The sequence below is a fragment of the Phacochoerus africanus genome, chromosome 6 (genome assembly GCF_016906955.1).
Source record: "Phacochoerus africanus isolate WHEZ1 chromosome 6, ROS_Pafr_v1, whole genome shotgun sequence".
In the NCBI taxonomy this organism is placed as follows: domain Eukaryota; kingdom Metazoa; phylum Chordata; class Mammalia; order Artiodactyla; family Suidae; genus Phacochoerus; species Phacochoerus africanus.
The window spans coordinates 131034592-131048009 of record NC_062549.1 but is presented as its reverse complement, the minus strand read 5'-3'; the positions used below and the strand labels follow the sequence as shown (position 1 = coordinate 131048009).

General features: G+C 45.0%; 1 protein-coding gene and 1 long non-coding RNA gene across 3 annotated transcripts in view; one reads left to right on the top strand and one right to left on the bottom strand.

Moving 5' to 3' along the window:
* SYDE2 (synapse defective Rho GTPase homolog 2) overlaps positions 1-10850 on the bottom strand; it is a 44789-nt gene extending 33939 nt beyond the window's left edge. For both annotated transcript variants that reach the window (XM_047785423.1, XM_047785424.1), the window contains exon 1: positions 9541-10850. In XM_047785423.1, the coding sequence (XP_047641379.1) occupies positions 9541-10816 (1276 nt within the window). In that variant the 5' untranslated portion in view covers positions 10817-10850. The remainder of the gene's footprint in view (positions 1-9540) is intronic.
* On the top strand, positions 9686-12434 carry LOC125130059 (uncharacterized). Its single transcript, XR_007135634.1, has 2 exons — positions 9686-9745; positions 12022-12434. It is a non-coding gene; the product is annotated as an uncharacterized LOC125130059 (long non-coding RNA).
* The last annotated feature ends 984 nt before the right edge of the window (positions 12435-13418 follow it).

Genomic DNA, 13418 nt, shown 5'->3' with positions numbered 1-13418 from the left:
TACTCATTACTAAAATTTCAAAATAATATATATTTCCTAACCATACAGTGCAATAGCATCTTATGCGGAGTTTAAGTTCTAAATATCCAGAGCAAAAACAACATAAAAATCCCTTAAAGTGGCCCTAAATTAGAACCAGTTATCCCGTCTCACACTAAGTACAACACAGCTATTACTACTGGCAGGACAGCTCAAGAGCAAGAATACAAGAGCAGAGTTCCCGCTATGGCGCAGCGGGAGCAGCGGCCTCTTGGGAGCGCTGGGATGCAGGGTTGATGCCCAGCCGGGCACGGTGGGTTAAGGACCTGGTGTTGCCGCAGCTGCAGCTTCAGGTGCAACCGTGGCTGGGATCTGATCCCTGGCCTGGGAACTCCATTTGCCATGGGCGGCCAAAAAAACAAACAAACCACAAGAATGAACAAAATAGCCCCTGCCCTTAAGGAATCCATAGCCCCATGGAGACCATCAAGTACTTATATGGGTGTGTATTAACGTAATGTGATAAGATTCTAAAACATGCATATGGCATTAATTCCACACAAAGGGGATGATTTCTTGCCCTTGCGAAGAACTGCATAAAGCCAGCTTCAGCGACAGTCAATAAGCTGAATACACACCATAATACTAATTCACGACACACAGATAATTAAAACCACATTTCTAGCTTTAAAATCATGCCAGGTTTGTAAATTACAGTCTATGTTACTATAACTGTGTATATGCTTGATTCACCTTAGTATTACAGCAAGTAAAACATAACAGTCAAATAAAAGAGAGTGACAAAAACACAGTAAACGCTGAGCAGCTTAATAAAAAGCAAAAATTATGTATAATCAAGGCTTTTAGTAACCTCCCTTCTACTGAAAAAAATTCTTTAAAATATATCAATTTGCTCTTTTTTTTTTTAACCCTAAACATTATCTAGTGAAGCAGATAAGTGTAAAAAACAAAACCTTAAACTCAAAGTGGGTTTCGAGTTCAATTATCAGTTCCAGGGGCAGGAAGAGGAACAGACTAAGAATCAGAAGGGAAGAGATCACCCATGAACATCTGCTGTGCCAGGTATTTCCTCACTCAAGAAGTATTTATTGAGTGCCTACTATGTGCCAGGAACAAGAGATAAAGCAGTAAGAGAGCCCTTAAGCAACTGTGAGCTCCACAACAGCCCTGAGACAGGCATGATTAGTTCCATGAGCCTGAAACGTATGAGGAATACGGTCAAGGTGTTAGTCCTAGGATTCAAATTGAAGCCTATCCTTAAAGTCCATGCTCTTACCCACCTTCCCTACAGCACTTTACCCACTAAACGTGGGGAAGTAGGGTGACCTAAACATGATGATACCATCTACCTAGTTAATGCTATAGGGTGGCTGCCGGGATTAAGTAAGATCATGTACAAGATTCCTTGAAAACTATACAGTACTATGGAGAAAGGTCAAGTCACATGCCCCAGATCACCTAGCTGGTAAACGGAAGAGGCAGCACCCAAAACAGGTGGCTCCACAATCTGCAGGGGTGCGCCTGGCCACTACTTAGGAGAACCCACGTCCACGCGCCGGGATTTAATATGCATGCATGTAACAGATATGCAACAAATAGCTTGGACTGATTTAAGTAACGAAAACCTGAAGATTCAAGAGTCTTTCTTTGATTCTGTCTCCCTTACACTTAAAATTAAGAACTGGGAGTTCCCGTCGTGGCGCAGTGGTTAACGAATCCGACTAGGAACCATGAGGTTGCGGGTTCGGTCCCTGCGCTTGCTCAGTGGGTTAACGATCCGGCGTTGCCGTGAGCTGTGGTGTAGGTTGCAGACGCGGCTCGGATCCCGCGTTGCTGTGGCTCTGGCGTAGGCTGGTGGCTACAGCTCCGACTCGACCCGTAGCCTGGGAACCTCCATATGCCGTGGGAGTGGCCCAAGAAATTGCAAAAAGACAAAAAAAATTTAAATGATACAAATGAATTTATTTACAAAACAGAAACAGATTCACATAGAAATTAACTTATTATCAAAGGGGGAAGGAGCGGGTGGAGGGATAAATTAAGAGTATGAGATTAACAGATACACACCGCTACATATAAAACAGATAAACGACAGAGGCCTATTGTATAGCACAGGAACTATATTCAATCTCTTGTAATAACCTATAATGGAAAAGAATCTGAAAAAGAACACATATATGCATACACATGAATATATATCTGAATTACTTACTGTACTAATGCAACATTATAAAACAACTGCCTTTTATCTTTTTAAATTTTGTTTTGTTTTGTTGTTTTGGTGGCGCCCACGGCACGTGGAAACTCTTGAGCCAAGGATGAAACCTACGCCAGGGCAGCGACCTGAGCCACAGCAGTGACAACGCCAGATCCTTAACCCACTGCACCACAAGAGAACTCCCCATTACACTTGAATTTTTTAAAAATTAAGAACTGAAAATCGACACATACTCAAGGACCAACGGGACTTCAGAGTTTTTAGTGACCACAACCTTTCACCAAGGCACTACAGTCTAGATCTATTCCACACTCAAGCCCCAAACCCTTGTTATCTAACGGCATCTCAGACCTCACAGGATATTACCTGTAGTTTAGTGCAGACACAGTTATACATTTAAAGCAAAAAAAAGTTTAAAATTATGCAACTCACAATGGATATGAGCCATATCTTATCTTTTTCTCAGTCATCTCTCAAAACCTCCAAAATTTTATGTGGACACATTATTTTGAGCCCTGTCAGAGTTTTTTTCAACAGACATTATAAATGAAATAAATATGCTTCTATTTTTACTACATTCCAAGGAACTGCAATGAGAAAAATAAAGCTACCATATCCCATATTTAAGCTGATGCATCTACTGATATGTGTATAAAGAGTTTTTAATACTAAAAGTCATAATGACATAGTGAGACACAATGCAACTATTTTTCATGACAAACTTTTGAGACGAAACAGGCTGACTGCTATTGCTGAATACTTCAAAATACATGAGGCTGACGTTTAAATTTAGAGATAAATAAGTACATTATTACACTTTCCGATAAAAGCCAAATTTATTCAGCTATTGAAGCTGAAAATAAGCAACGCATTATTTAAGGCAGCAAGTTTTACCTGAGCAATTATTTACAAACGAAGCATTTCATTTTCATCTCAGGTAATTAAATGGACGCTTATGAGCGTAAGTTACGCAGAAATGGACACCTCCTTGCCATCTTCCCTTCACCCTCCACTTAAGCCGAATTAACGTTACAGCTTCTTGGCCTAAATGTAAAAGTTACCTTTAGCTTCAAATTTTATATATAAATATAATACATATGTATATATAGACATTTATATACTTATACATTTAAAGAAGACACAAGTAAAAAAGATATAAAAATAAGTGTGCCAAGTTGCAAGGCAAAAAAGTCTATTTTCTTTCACAACTATACACACTAAGGTATAATTGCCAGATTCTAACGTCTTTTTCCTTGAAAATCTGTAAGAGAATACGGAAGTGGCAATTAAAAGTTTTTCATTCAGAAAAATATTTAGCTAGTGGTGAGCTACTCAAGCCAATTTTGGGTTCTCAGCTATTATGTGTTTCATACTAAATCTAGATGACTTACCATTACTAAGAATTTACCTAGTGCCCCGGCTCAAAATCAACAGCAAACCTTCTGAGAAATTATGTATTTCAGCCCTCACTGGAAATGTACAGTATCTACAGACATCTTTTCATCATTTAAAAATTTCTGGAGTTCCCGTCGTGGCGCAGTGGTTAACAAATCCGACTAGGAACCATGAGGTTGCGGGTTCGATCCCTGCCCTTGCTCCGTGGGTTAAGGATCGGGATCCGGCCTTGCCGTGAGCTGTGGTGTAGGTGGCAGACGCGGCTCAGATCCAGCGTTGCTGTGGCTCTGGTGTAGGCTGGCGGCTACAGCTCCGACTCGACCCCTAGCCTGGGAACCTCCATATGCCACGGGAGGGGCCCAAGAAATAGCAAAAAGACAAAAATAAATAAATAAATAAAAATTTCTACTGCAGAAACAAACTGTTGCTTTTGCTTACTTTTCTTTAAAAATCCTAAATAGAAGTATTCTTTTATGAACAATGCGTTTGAGCTTAAATAAATACAAGCATCCCTGTTTACAGAGTCAAGCTTGGCAGCCCAAACGAAATTACTAGCATAAACTTAAGCCTTGGGTTTATGAGTGTGTTTCTGCATATGTATTTATCTTTCCTAGATAAATCTAAATGAAAAGGGGGTACAATGAAAAGGAAAAAGGTGTTTTTCTATCTTTTATTTTTCCTTCCTTGTGACTAGCAATAAAAACCCTTAAGGAAAAAAGCTGTGTGATATCTCTGGGGTTGGGAAAGTAGAGAAATTTTGAGACCGTTTTCAGTTTCCTGAAAATAATGAGAAGAAACAAGAGGGAAGAAGCACAAAAGGAGAGATGAGTAGAATAAAGAGGTGCCCTGGGGTGGGGTCCCCTGAGCTCGGTGCCCACAGCTCCTGAAGGCACCCCTGTCCACTTCAGGTCACCTCACTTTCCTCCCACAAGCCTAATGATCTGGGGCAAGGCTGTGTTTCCACAAAGCCTGCTTGCCTTTCTCTTGTCGACAGCTAAGTGTCAGCCCTGGGACCAAATGGCTTTTGCCTTTTTTCATCTTCACAGCAACCTGAGGACTGAGGTTGTGCAGAGGTGAGTAACTTGTCCAAGGTCTTAAGCCTGGGAAGCGGTGGATATGGTCAGAAACCCAGACTTGACTCTATTGGCCGCTATGCCAGATGGGCTCCTCTCTTGCCAGTTCCCCAAACCCACTTTTATTGGTGCGATAAGACCAATACGGAGGGAACTGCTTAAAAACTGTCATCTATAAGCAGTAAGTATAAATTGATACACATAAAACTGAAGCAGAAAAAGCTCAAGTGCTTTCCTCTAGTAGGGGTTAGTTTAAGTAATGAGTCTCAGAACACAGTAGGATGCTTTTTTCAAAACTTCTAAAAATGTACCAAGATAGATGATTAGAGGTACTGAGAATTCTAGCACCTTCCTACTCAAAGTGCACACCAAACAGCAGAATCCACACTGGGAATGTGTTAAAACGCAGAATCTCCAGGTCCCACCCCCACATATACTAAATATGCATTTTAACGAGATTTTCAGAAAATTCATACGCGCATTAAGTTTGAAAAGGTCTTCTCTATAACTGTGAACCATGCTTTGAGCGGCAAAGGTCTGAAAAACAGCCTTAGTGATTCTCAAAATATAAACATCACTTAGAAATGCAGGACTTTCAAAAATCACCACAACACCCTTTTCTGCTGAATTTGTAATTCTCAATGTTTTCTTGCCACCAGCAATTCCAGTGTTCTCTGGCATTCTTCCCAAAACAAAAAACAAAAGCAAAAAACTGGATTTCCTTGCTCCTGGAGTCACAATGGCAGAATTTTTCACAGAGGGATTTAGAGCTAGGAGACAACAAATAATTATTTGCCTACAGCTACTAGTCTTGAGAGGGCTAATGAATAAAAGAATTTGTTGGAAAAATTCGTAAAGATAATGTAGCTCATAAAGTTAAGAAGTTGGAGCTACAAATACTTGAGAAAAGAGAATGGGGGGAACCTGCATTATCAGTGCCAACTTCACTTTAAGATTATGATGCCTAAGATCCTACTAGCTATTTAATTCTACTTTTAAGGAACCTGTATAAAAAATTTGAACAAAATATCAACAATTTACATGCCCTAATTCTTTTTTCTTTCACAGATCACAGAGCAAGAAGAGTAGAGTCAAAATAGGCTAATTATTTTTTAAAGCAGTAAACAAGCCAAAACAGCTCAACCTGGTGTTTTTTGATTTCTTTCTGAGCACTATATGTAAAAAAATAGCAAATTAAAACTTATTTATAAAGACTTAGAATGAAGTATACTTGCAAATAGATTAAAATTTCTTCATAACCTTAGGGGTTGCAGAAACTTGATGATATTTATTACGCGTAATGACTTTAGATTTCTTAAATAATCATCTCAATTTGCAACAAATTGGCCAGTCTGTGAGCACTACATACCCAACAGCATCAAATTGTTGGTAGTATCGTACTATCAAAAGTTTTAGGAGTTCCCATCATGGCTCAGCGGAAATGAACCTGACTAGCATCCATGAGGACGCAGGTTCCATCCCTGGCCTTGCTCAGTGGGTTGAGGATCTGGCGTTGCCGTGAGCTGTGGGGGAGGTCACAGATGTGGCTCGGATCTGGTGTTACTACAGCTGTGGCGTAGGCCAGCGGCTACACCTCCAATTCAACCCCTAGCCTGGGAACCTCTATATGCCCCCGGTGCAGCTCTGAAAAGGCAAAAAAATAAAAAAATAAAAATAAAAAGTGTTAGTGTTTCTTAGTAGGGGCCAGAAATCAAAACAGAAAATCATTTTGGCTTCCATTTGACACGTGGTCTCAAAAATTTCCAAAATACTTGATTAAGTAACTCTATCCCATTATATAGTTTTTTCTGTGTGATAAATTCTAACTTTATTTGGAAAGAAAATATCCTCACAAATAAAATTATATAGAAAAATGTGATATAAGCCTTTTAGGCTATTTAACATCTTTATACAACCAAGAGTGTACTGCTTCATCTGGACTTGTCCAGGTAATTTTTTCAGAAAACGTGATTTAAAAGTAGAATCCAAGTAACACCAATTTGAACTAAACATTTAAAGGTAAAAATTTAAGATAGATACATCCATTGATTAAGTCTTTAAACCTAAGATTCACCCATCTTCTTTGCAACTTTGGGAAAGTTATTTAACCCAATAAATCTTGTTAAAATTCCATCCATCTTCTCAACCCAAGCAATTTAATAGACTTAATGGGATCAAATCTCTAAAGAACTTCAGAGTCCTTTTGACCTTATATAAATATGTCTTTTGAAGTCATAAAGATCTGAGTTTGAATCCACATAATTGTCTGAATCTACTAGTACACAGGAATCTTACACTAGTTTAAGTGACCTTGGGAAAACTGCTTAATCTCTCTTTTCCTTTTGTTGTTGTTGTTTAATAATAGATGTTATACCTGGCGGGACTAGGGTTTTTTTTTTTTTTAATAAAGATTATTATAGGGGAGTTCCTCTTGTGGTTCAGTGGTCAACAAATCCAACTAGGAACCATGAGGTTGTGGGTTCAATCCCTGGCCTCACTCAGTGGGTTCAGGATCCAGCGTTGCTGTGAGGTGTGGTGTAGGTCACAGACGAGGCTTGGATCCCTCGTGGCTGTGGCTGTGGTGTAGGCGGGTGGCTACAGCTTCAATTAGACCCCTAGCTTGGGAACCTCCATATGCCGTGGGTGCAGCCCTAGAAAAGGCAAAAAGACAAAAAAAAAAAAAAAAGATTGTTACATGCAAACCCCATAAAGTATCCAGAATGGTTTTAATAAGTTCAGCTAACTTCATAAAAGCCAATTTAAAAAACTCTTCAAATCTATACTAGATACATAAATGCTGCACAAATTATTTTTATCTTTCCTAGAAGATAAACTGATGATTTGAAAGGAAATAACATCAGAGAAAATTCTTTCAACCAGAGATAATCTAAGCTTTTGTTTAGATTTCTTATAAAGTGTCTAAAATACTATCACATAGTAACTCTAATGTGTCATTGAATTCCTTTTAAAATTAGTTTCATTTAATTAGTTTCTCAATAAAAAACACAAAGAACTCATTACATTATGATTACTTTTAAAATAACTTACTAGAGTTTTTCTTTATGATTTTTATTCTTTCCATCACAGCTGGTTTACAGTGACTTTACTAGAGTTTTATACAGATTTTTGTTATGGCTGAAAAATGAACTGTCTTACAAAGAATTAACTGAACCAAAGTCAGTGGAGATAACGGCAGTAAAACGTAATAAATGATTACAAATACTTCACTATTGGTAATGCATCTTTTAACATGAGTTTAGCATAAAATACACCTCTCATCACAAAAATGTACATTCCACTATCCTTTTATTCAGATGATGTGGAATAAATTTGAAGGACTATTTTGACAGGTGTGGGTTAGAGATTTAAAATTCAAAGAAACTTTTCTAGTTCGTGTTCACCTGAAGTGACTCATCTGGTGGCTTCTCACTGTGTAATAAATAAGTTTTGTGAACTTTGTTTCTCTCCATTGCTCCCTGTTTATGGGTTAAAAAAAAGTTACTGTGTACAAACCCAGTCCTGCAGGATGTGTAATTCTTACCAGAGAAACTGGCAAGTACAGTGAATATTTTTACCTTCCAGCATTTAATCTTTTAAAAGTTACACTGACATGTAAGGCATGATGCTCATGAAAGGGCTTTATATTTAAGTCCAAAAGATCATGCTGGTTCTGGCTCAGTTTGAAGGTACTTCTTTCACGAGATAATTTTTTGCTGTCTTCAACATAAGAGATTTCTAGAACTGATAGCCTAGACCTTCCCTGAGAACTAAAAATCACATCCGTACAAAACAGGGAGCAAAATCCTATTACTGGGACAAATATACTTACATTCACTTTTTTTTGGGTCTTTTTGCCATTTCTTGGGCCGCTCCCGCAGCATATGGAGGTTCCCAGGCTAGGGGTCGAATCGGAGCTGTAGCCGCCGGCCTACGCCAGAGCCACAGCCTCGCGGGATCTGAGCCGCATCTGCAACCTACACCGCAGCTCACGGCTACACCGCAGCTCACGGCAACGCCGGATCGTTAACCCACTGAGCAAGGGCAGGGATCGAACCCGCAACCTCATGGTTCCTAGTCGGATTCGTTAACCATTGCGCCACGACGGGAACTCCTATACTTACATTTACAAATGCCTTTCAATGTCTACACTTCCTTTAAAAGTACATAAGACATATTTTTCTTTTGATTAAAATACAAGTGTCCTTCACTTTCCACAGTAAGATTACATACGTGGCTGGGTTTTTAGGAGCTAAGGGGAAGGGAGGTAAAGGGGAAGAGAAGAGCTGTGAAATCCTAGCTCACCGAAGAGGAATTCTGCTTTGGTGGTTTTTTCAGCCGGGTTTGCTTGGGGCTGCTGGTCGTGCGTATCTTAGGTGCCCGCGCGCTCCTGGGGTGGGGGCGGGGAGGTGCACCGCGTAAAATGACAGCTTACGAAGCCCATAAAGTCTAACCTGGATCAAATTCAAATTCACAGACTCCACAAAAGTCGACAGATTTGCCTAGAGCTACAAAGAATAAAAGTCAAGGCAGCACCGCCCAACTCTAAACCACCTCAAAAGCGCGTGGTAAACTTAACCTTCAGTCTCTGCTGTGCTTGGCAGTAGGTGCGGAGAAGAAAAAACTAGCCCCCAAGTTTCTCATGCCACTGTCTTTAAAACCAAAGAGGAAAAGGAGGGAATGCATTACAGTGGGTGACCTCGAAATCGCATGAAGCTGCCACAGACATGGCACTCACTCTGGCACCGGCAGGTACCTGTCTGCCAAACCGTGCCTCTGCTTCGCTCTGAAGCCAGAACCTGCCTGGTAAACAATCAGGCTCGAAGGCTTCGCACTTCGAGAGCGAGGGTATCCTACCTGTCAGCCTAATTCTTTGGTCCGGAGGCACAGAGAGGACGTGGCTTTCTCGCACTTGCAAAGCGCCCAGATCTGGAGAGGCTGCCTGCACTCCCGGGACTTCGGGTGGTGTCCGACGGGTGCGACCCTTCATTCCCAGGGACAGGAGGCGGCCTTTGTACATCCACTTCTGCAGCTTCCTGACTGTCACTGCAGGCGGCTTGAGGTAGGGGAGCCCCTGCGGGCCGTCTCTGCCGCGGTGGAGTACCGAGGACCCCGCGGGGTCCCGGAAAGGGCTTCCCGAGGAGCGGCCGGGGTCCGGGGAGCTGGGACTGCGGCGGCCGGGGGGCGCCGCGGCCCGGGGGCCGCCTCCGCTCCAGCCGTGCATCGCGCCTCCACGTGGCGGGGGCTCGTCCGGGTCCCCGCGCGCGCCGCACCTGATCCAGCTGTCGCTCCGCCACCGCTGCAAGGGAGGCGGCTTGGCACTCACCCGGAGGCTGTCCAGGCTTCTGCTGCAGGACAGCCACATGCGAGGCGTCCGCGAGCGGCCTGCCCCCAACTCCCTCGGAGGCGACCGGGGCGGGGACACCTGCTGCCGCCAGGGGCGGCCGCCGCCTCCCCGCTCCCCGGCTTGGGGGCAGGCTCGGCGGTGCGCCGCGCCGCAGGGGGAAGGCGGCTGGCCCGGAGCCCGGGTCCCCGCAGGGCAGCGGCGACCGGCCCAGCCGCGGTCGCTCCGCCGCGCGTCCGAGTCAGGGGGCAGGTCGTGCATGGCCTGGATCAGCAGATAATAGGCCTCTCGCAACTGGGTCTGCAGCCTGCCCGTCTCCTGGCGGCCGCCCTCCGCCCCCGGGGAGGAGCCGGCCGCCGGGGGAGCCGGGGGCCCCCGCTCCGCCCCCGCCCCCTCCGGCTGGGGCTCCGGCGCGGGCTGGCAGCCGCCGGGCAGGTTCTCGTAGTAGTCGGCGCCGTCCTCGTCCGCGCCGCAGCCCCCGGATCCCGGCCGGGCGTGCAGGGGGGCGCGCGGGGGCCCGCGGCGCGGGGCGGCAGCCTCCTTCCCGCTGCGCGGCCGCCCTCCCCGGACCCGCGCCTCGCGAGGCCCCGCCCGAGGCGACCCCAAGAGCGGGGGCCGCCCCGGGCCCAGCCTGGCGCCGCCCGCAGCCTCGCGCGGGGACCCGGCCGCCGCACCCCCGGCGTCCCCCTCGGCAGCCGCAGCGGCCGCCCGGAGCCCGAGCCCCCCGGCGGGGCGGGGACCCCTTCGCCCCCGGAGCCTGGACAGCGTCCTCCTGAGAGGGTCCGCCATGCGCTTGGCCTCAGCGGCCAGGCTCGGCCCGGCCGCCGGGAGAGGTCGGAGCCCGGCCCGGGAGCGGGCGGCGCTCGCCGAGGCGGCGGCGGCGGCTCCCCATGACCGGCGCGGGCCCTCGCGGGCTCCTCGCATACTTGGCATAACTCGGCCGCGGGAGGTGGGGGAGGGCGGCGGCGCCGCAGCGCGCATGCCCCGGACCCGGAGCCCGGAGCCGGGAGCCTGGAGCCTGGAGCCCCGGGCGCGCGGGCCGCCCGCTGCCGCGCTGGTTCGCCGGGCGAGGCGCGGCGGAGGGCGGGAAGGACGGGGGGCGAGAGCTAATAACTAGACCGGGAGGCGAGAGCGTGCGGGTGCGGAGACTCCGGGCGGGAAGAAGGACGAGCGGGAAGGTGAGTCTGGCTGGCGAGACCGAGAAAGGGAAAGCGCCCGCCTGGCTGCCACTCTGTCGCCCCTGCCACCATTGCACGAGGCGTGTAGTGTGCGAGTCCTGGCTTGAGAGAGAACAAAGATTGTTTGGACAGACGAGGTGTGCGTACAGGTGTATCTCAGCGCCGTGTGTTCCAAATAATTGTGATTGTGCTAGCCATTTACAGGAAATTTTCGGCTATTCCTTTTCAATTAGGAGGAATCCTTTGTCCAAAATATCACCATCGGCGTCCCTTCACAAAATTTAAAAAATTTTCTATTTCTCTTTTTTCTTTTAGTTTATTCACTCTAGCAAAATTAGTTCTGACATAAACCAAAACTTGTAAAACGGAGCCACAAATAGAGCCTCCCCCATCACCCTGCTAACGCTTCATTTCCATTCACATTGGGTTGAGAAACAGTTGAATCAAAATTGAAAAACGATGTCATTTGGAAATGCCAACTCTTTCAAAAACATCAAATTCCATGTTCTGTGTAGTGGCTGTCCAGGACTTTGTGTTGCCGCGGATTAGTGGACCTGTCGCTGATTGATAAGAATCAGTCTGCTTTCAGAGTTACGCTTTTAGTGTTAGGTATTAGAAAGTGCCTTTGCATAGCTCACAAATGTGCTAACTCCTACCCCGGTACTTGGACAAAGTAAGGACTCAAGAAATATTTGTTGATTAAACAAATTCGTGCATAACTGAATAAGAGAATTTCGTTTTAACTTAGCCTGTTTCCAACTATATATCTCTAAGTAAGTTCCTTTCTTTCTTTTTTTTTTTTTTTGCCCCTACCAGTCAAAGGCTCCAGCCTCTAAATGTGGTTTGATATGTACTTCCTTGGTGAGTGTCTGGTCTCTGCATCCTGAAACAGTTGGGCCTGAATCCCTGCGGAAATCTTACCCACCTTTTAAGACTCCATTCAGCTGCCCTCTTCATGAAGTCATCTCTCATCTTCCACAGAGACATGAACCAGCGGTATTCTGTTCATACCCACTCAGAGTATGTTTGTTGTGTTTTTGTTTTATACAAGACAGTCTCCCATACAAGAAAATTTATAAACTCCATGAGGGCAGGGACTATTTGTAATTGACTTCTGTATTCTTCATAGAGCATAAGCGTAGTGTCTTACATACTGTACGTGATGAATAAGTATTTTTAAACTAATGTCAACTTTAATATGAAGGAAACAAATGGCTTTAATTTCCGTCTATTGCCTAACTCTCCACTAGACCATACTCTACTGGTGTTTTTTGTTTTGTTTTGTTTTGTTTTGTTTTTGCCTTTTTTGCCATTTCTTGGGCTGCTCTCACGGCATATGGAGGTTCCCAGGCTAGGGGTCAAATCGAAGCTGTAGCTGCCAGCCTACGCCAGAGCCACAGCAACGCAGGATCCGAGCCGTGTCTGTGACCTACACCACAGCTCACTGTAACACTGGATCGTTAACCCACTGAGCAAGGGCAGGGGTCGAACCCACAACCTCATGGTTCCTAGTCGGATTCGTTAACCACTGCGCCACGACGGAACTCCTACTGGTGTTATTTTTAAATTCTTTCAGTGGTGACTAAGAACATAGTTTGTTAAATAATCTTTTTGTCTTTTGTCTTTTGTCTTTTTAAGCCGCACCCACAGCATATGGAGGTTCCCAGGTTAGGGGTCTAATCTGAGCTGTAGCCACCGGCCTACACCACAGCAACTCGGGATCCGAGCCGTGTCTGCAACCTATACCCCAGCTCACTGGCAACGCTGGATCCTTAACCCACTGAGCAAGGCCAGGGATCAAACCCACACCCTCATGGTTCCTAGTCAGATTCGTTTCCTCTGCTCTGAGAGGAACTCCAAATAATCTTAATTATCATCTATGAAAATACAATGAACGGTTACACTATAATTTGCATACATTACTATGTATAATTCTAGGCTATTTATATTCCATAGAACCAAGGCTATTTAATGAACAGTCAAGACGTAAAATTATGTCCAAGTGAAATATTCCCACAGGAAATGACTGATGGTAAAGCCGTAAACAGTTTGATCTCTATCTCGGAAATGATTTCCATTCCAATTCCCAGCTGCAAAATCTTTTTACCTTTTGTAGTTAACATAGCTGTTAAGAATAACATCAGAGTTCCCGTCGTGGCGCAGTGGTTAACGAATCCGACTAGGAACCATGAGGTTGCGGGTTCGGTCCCTGC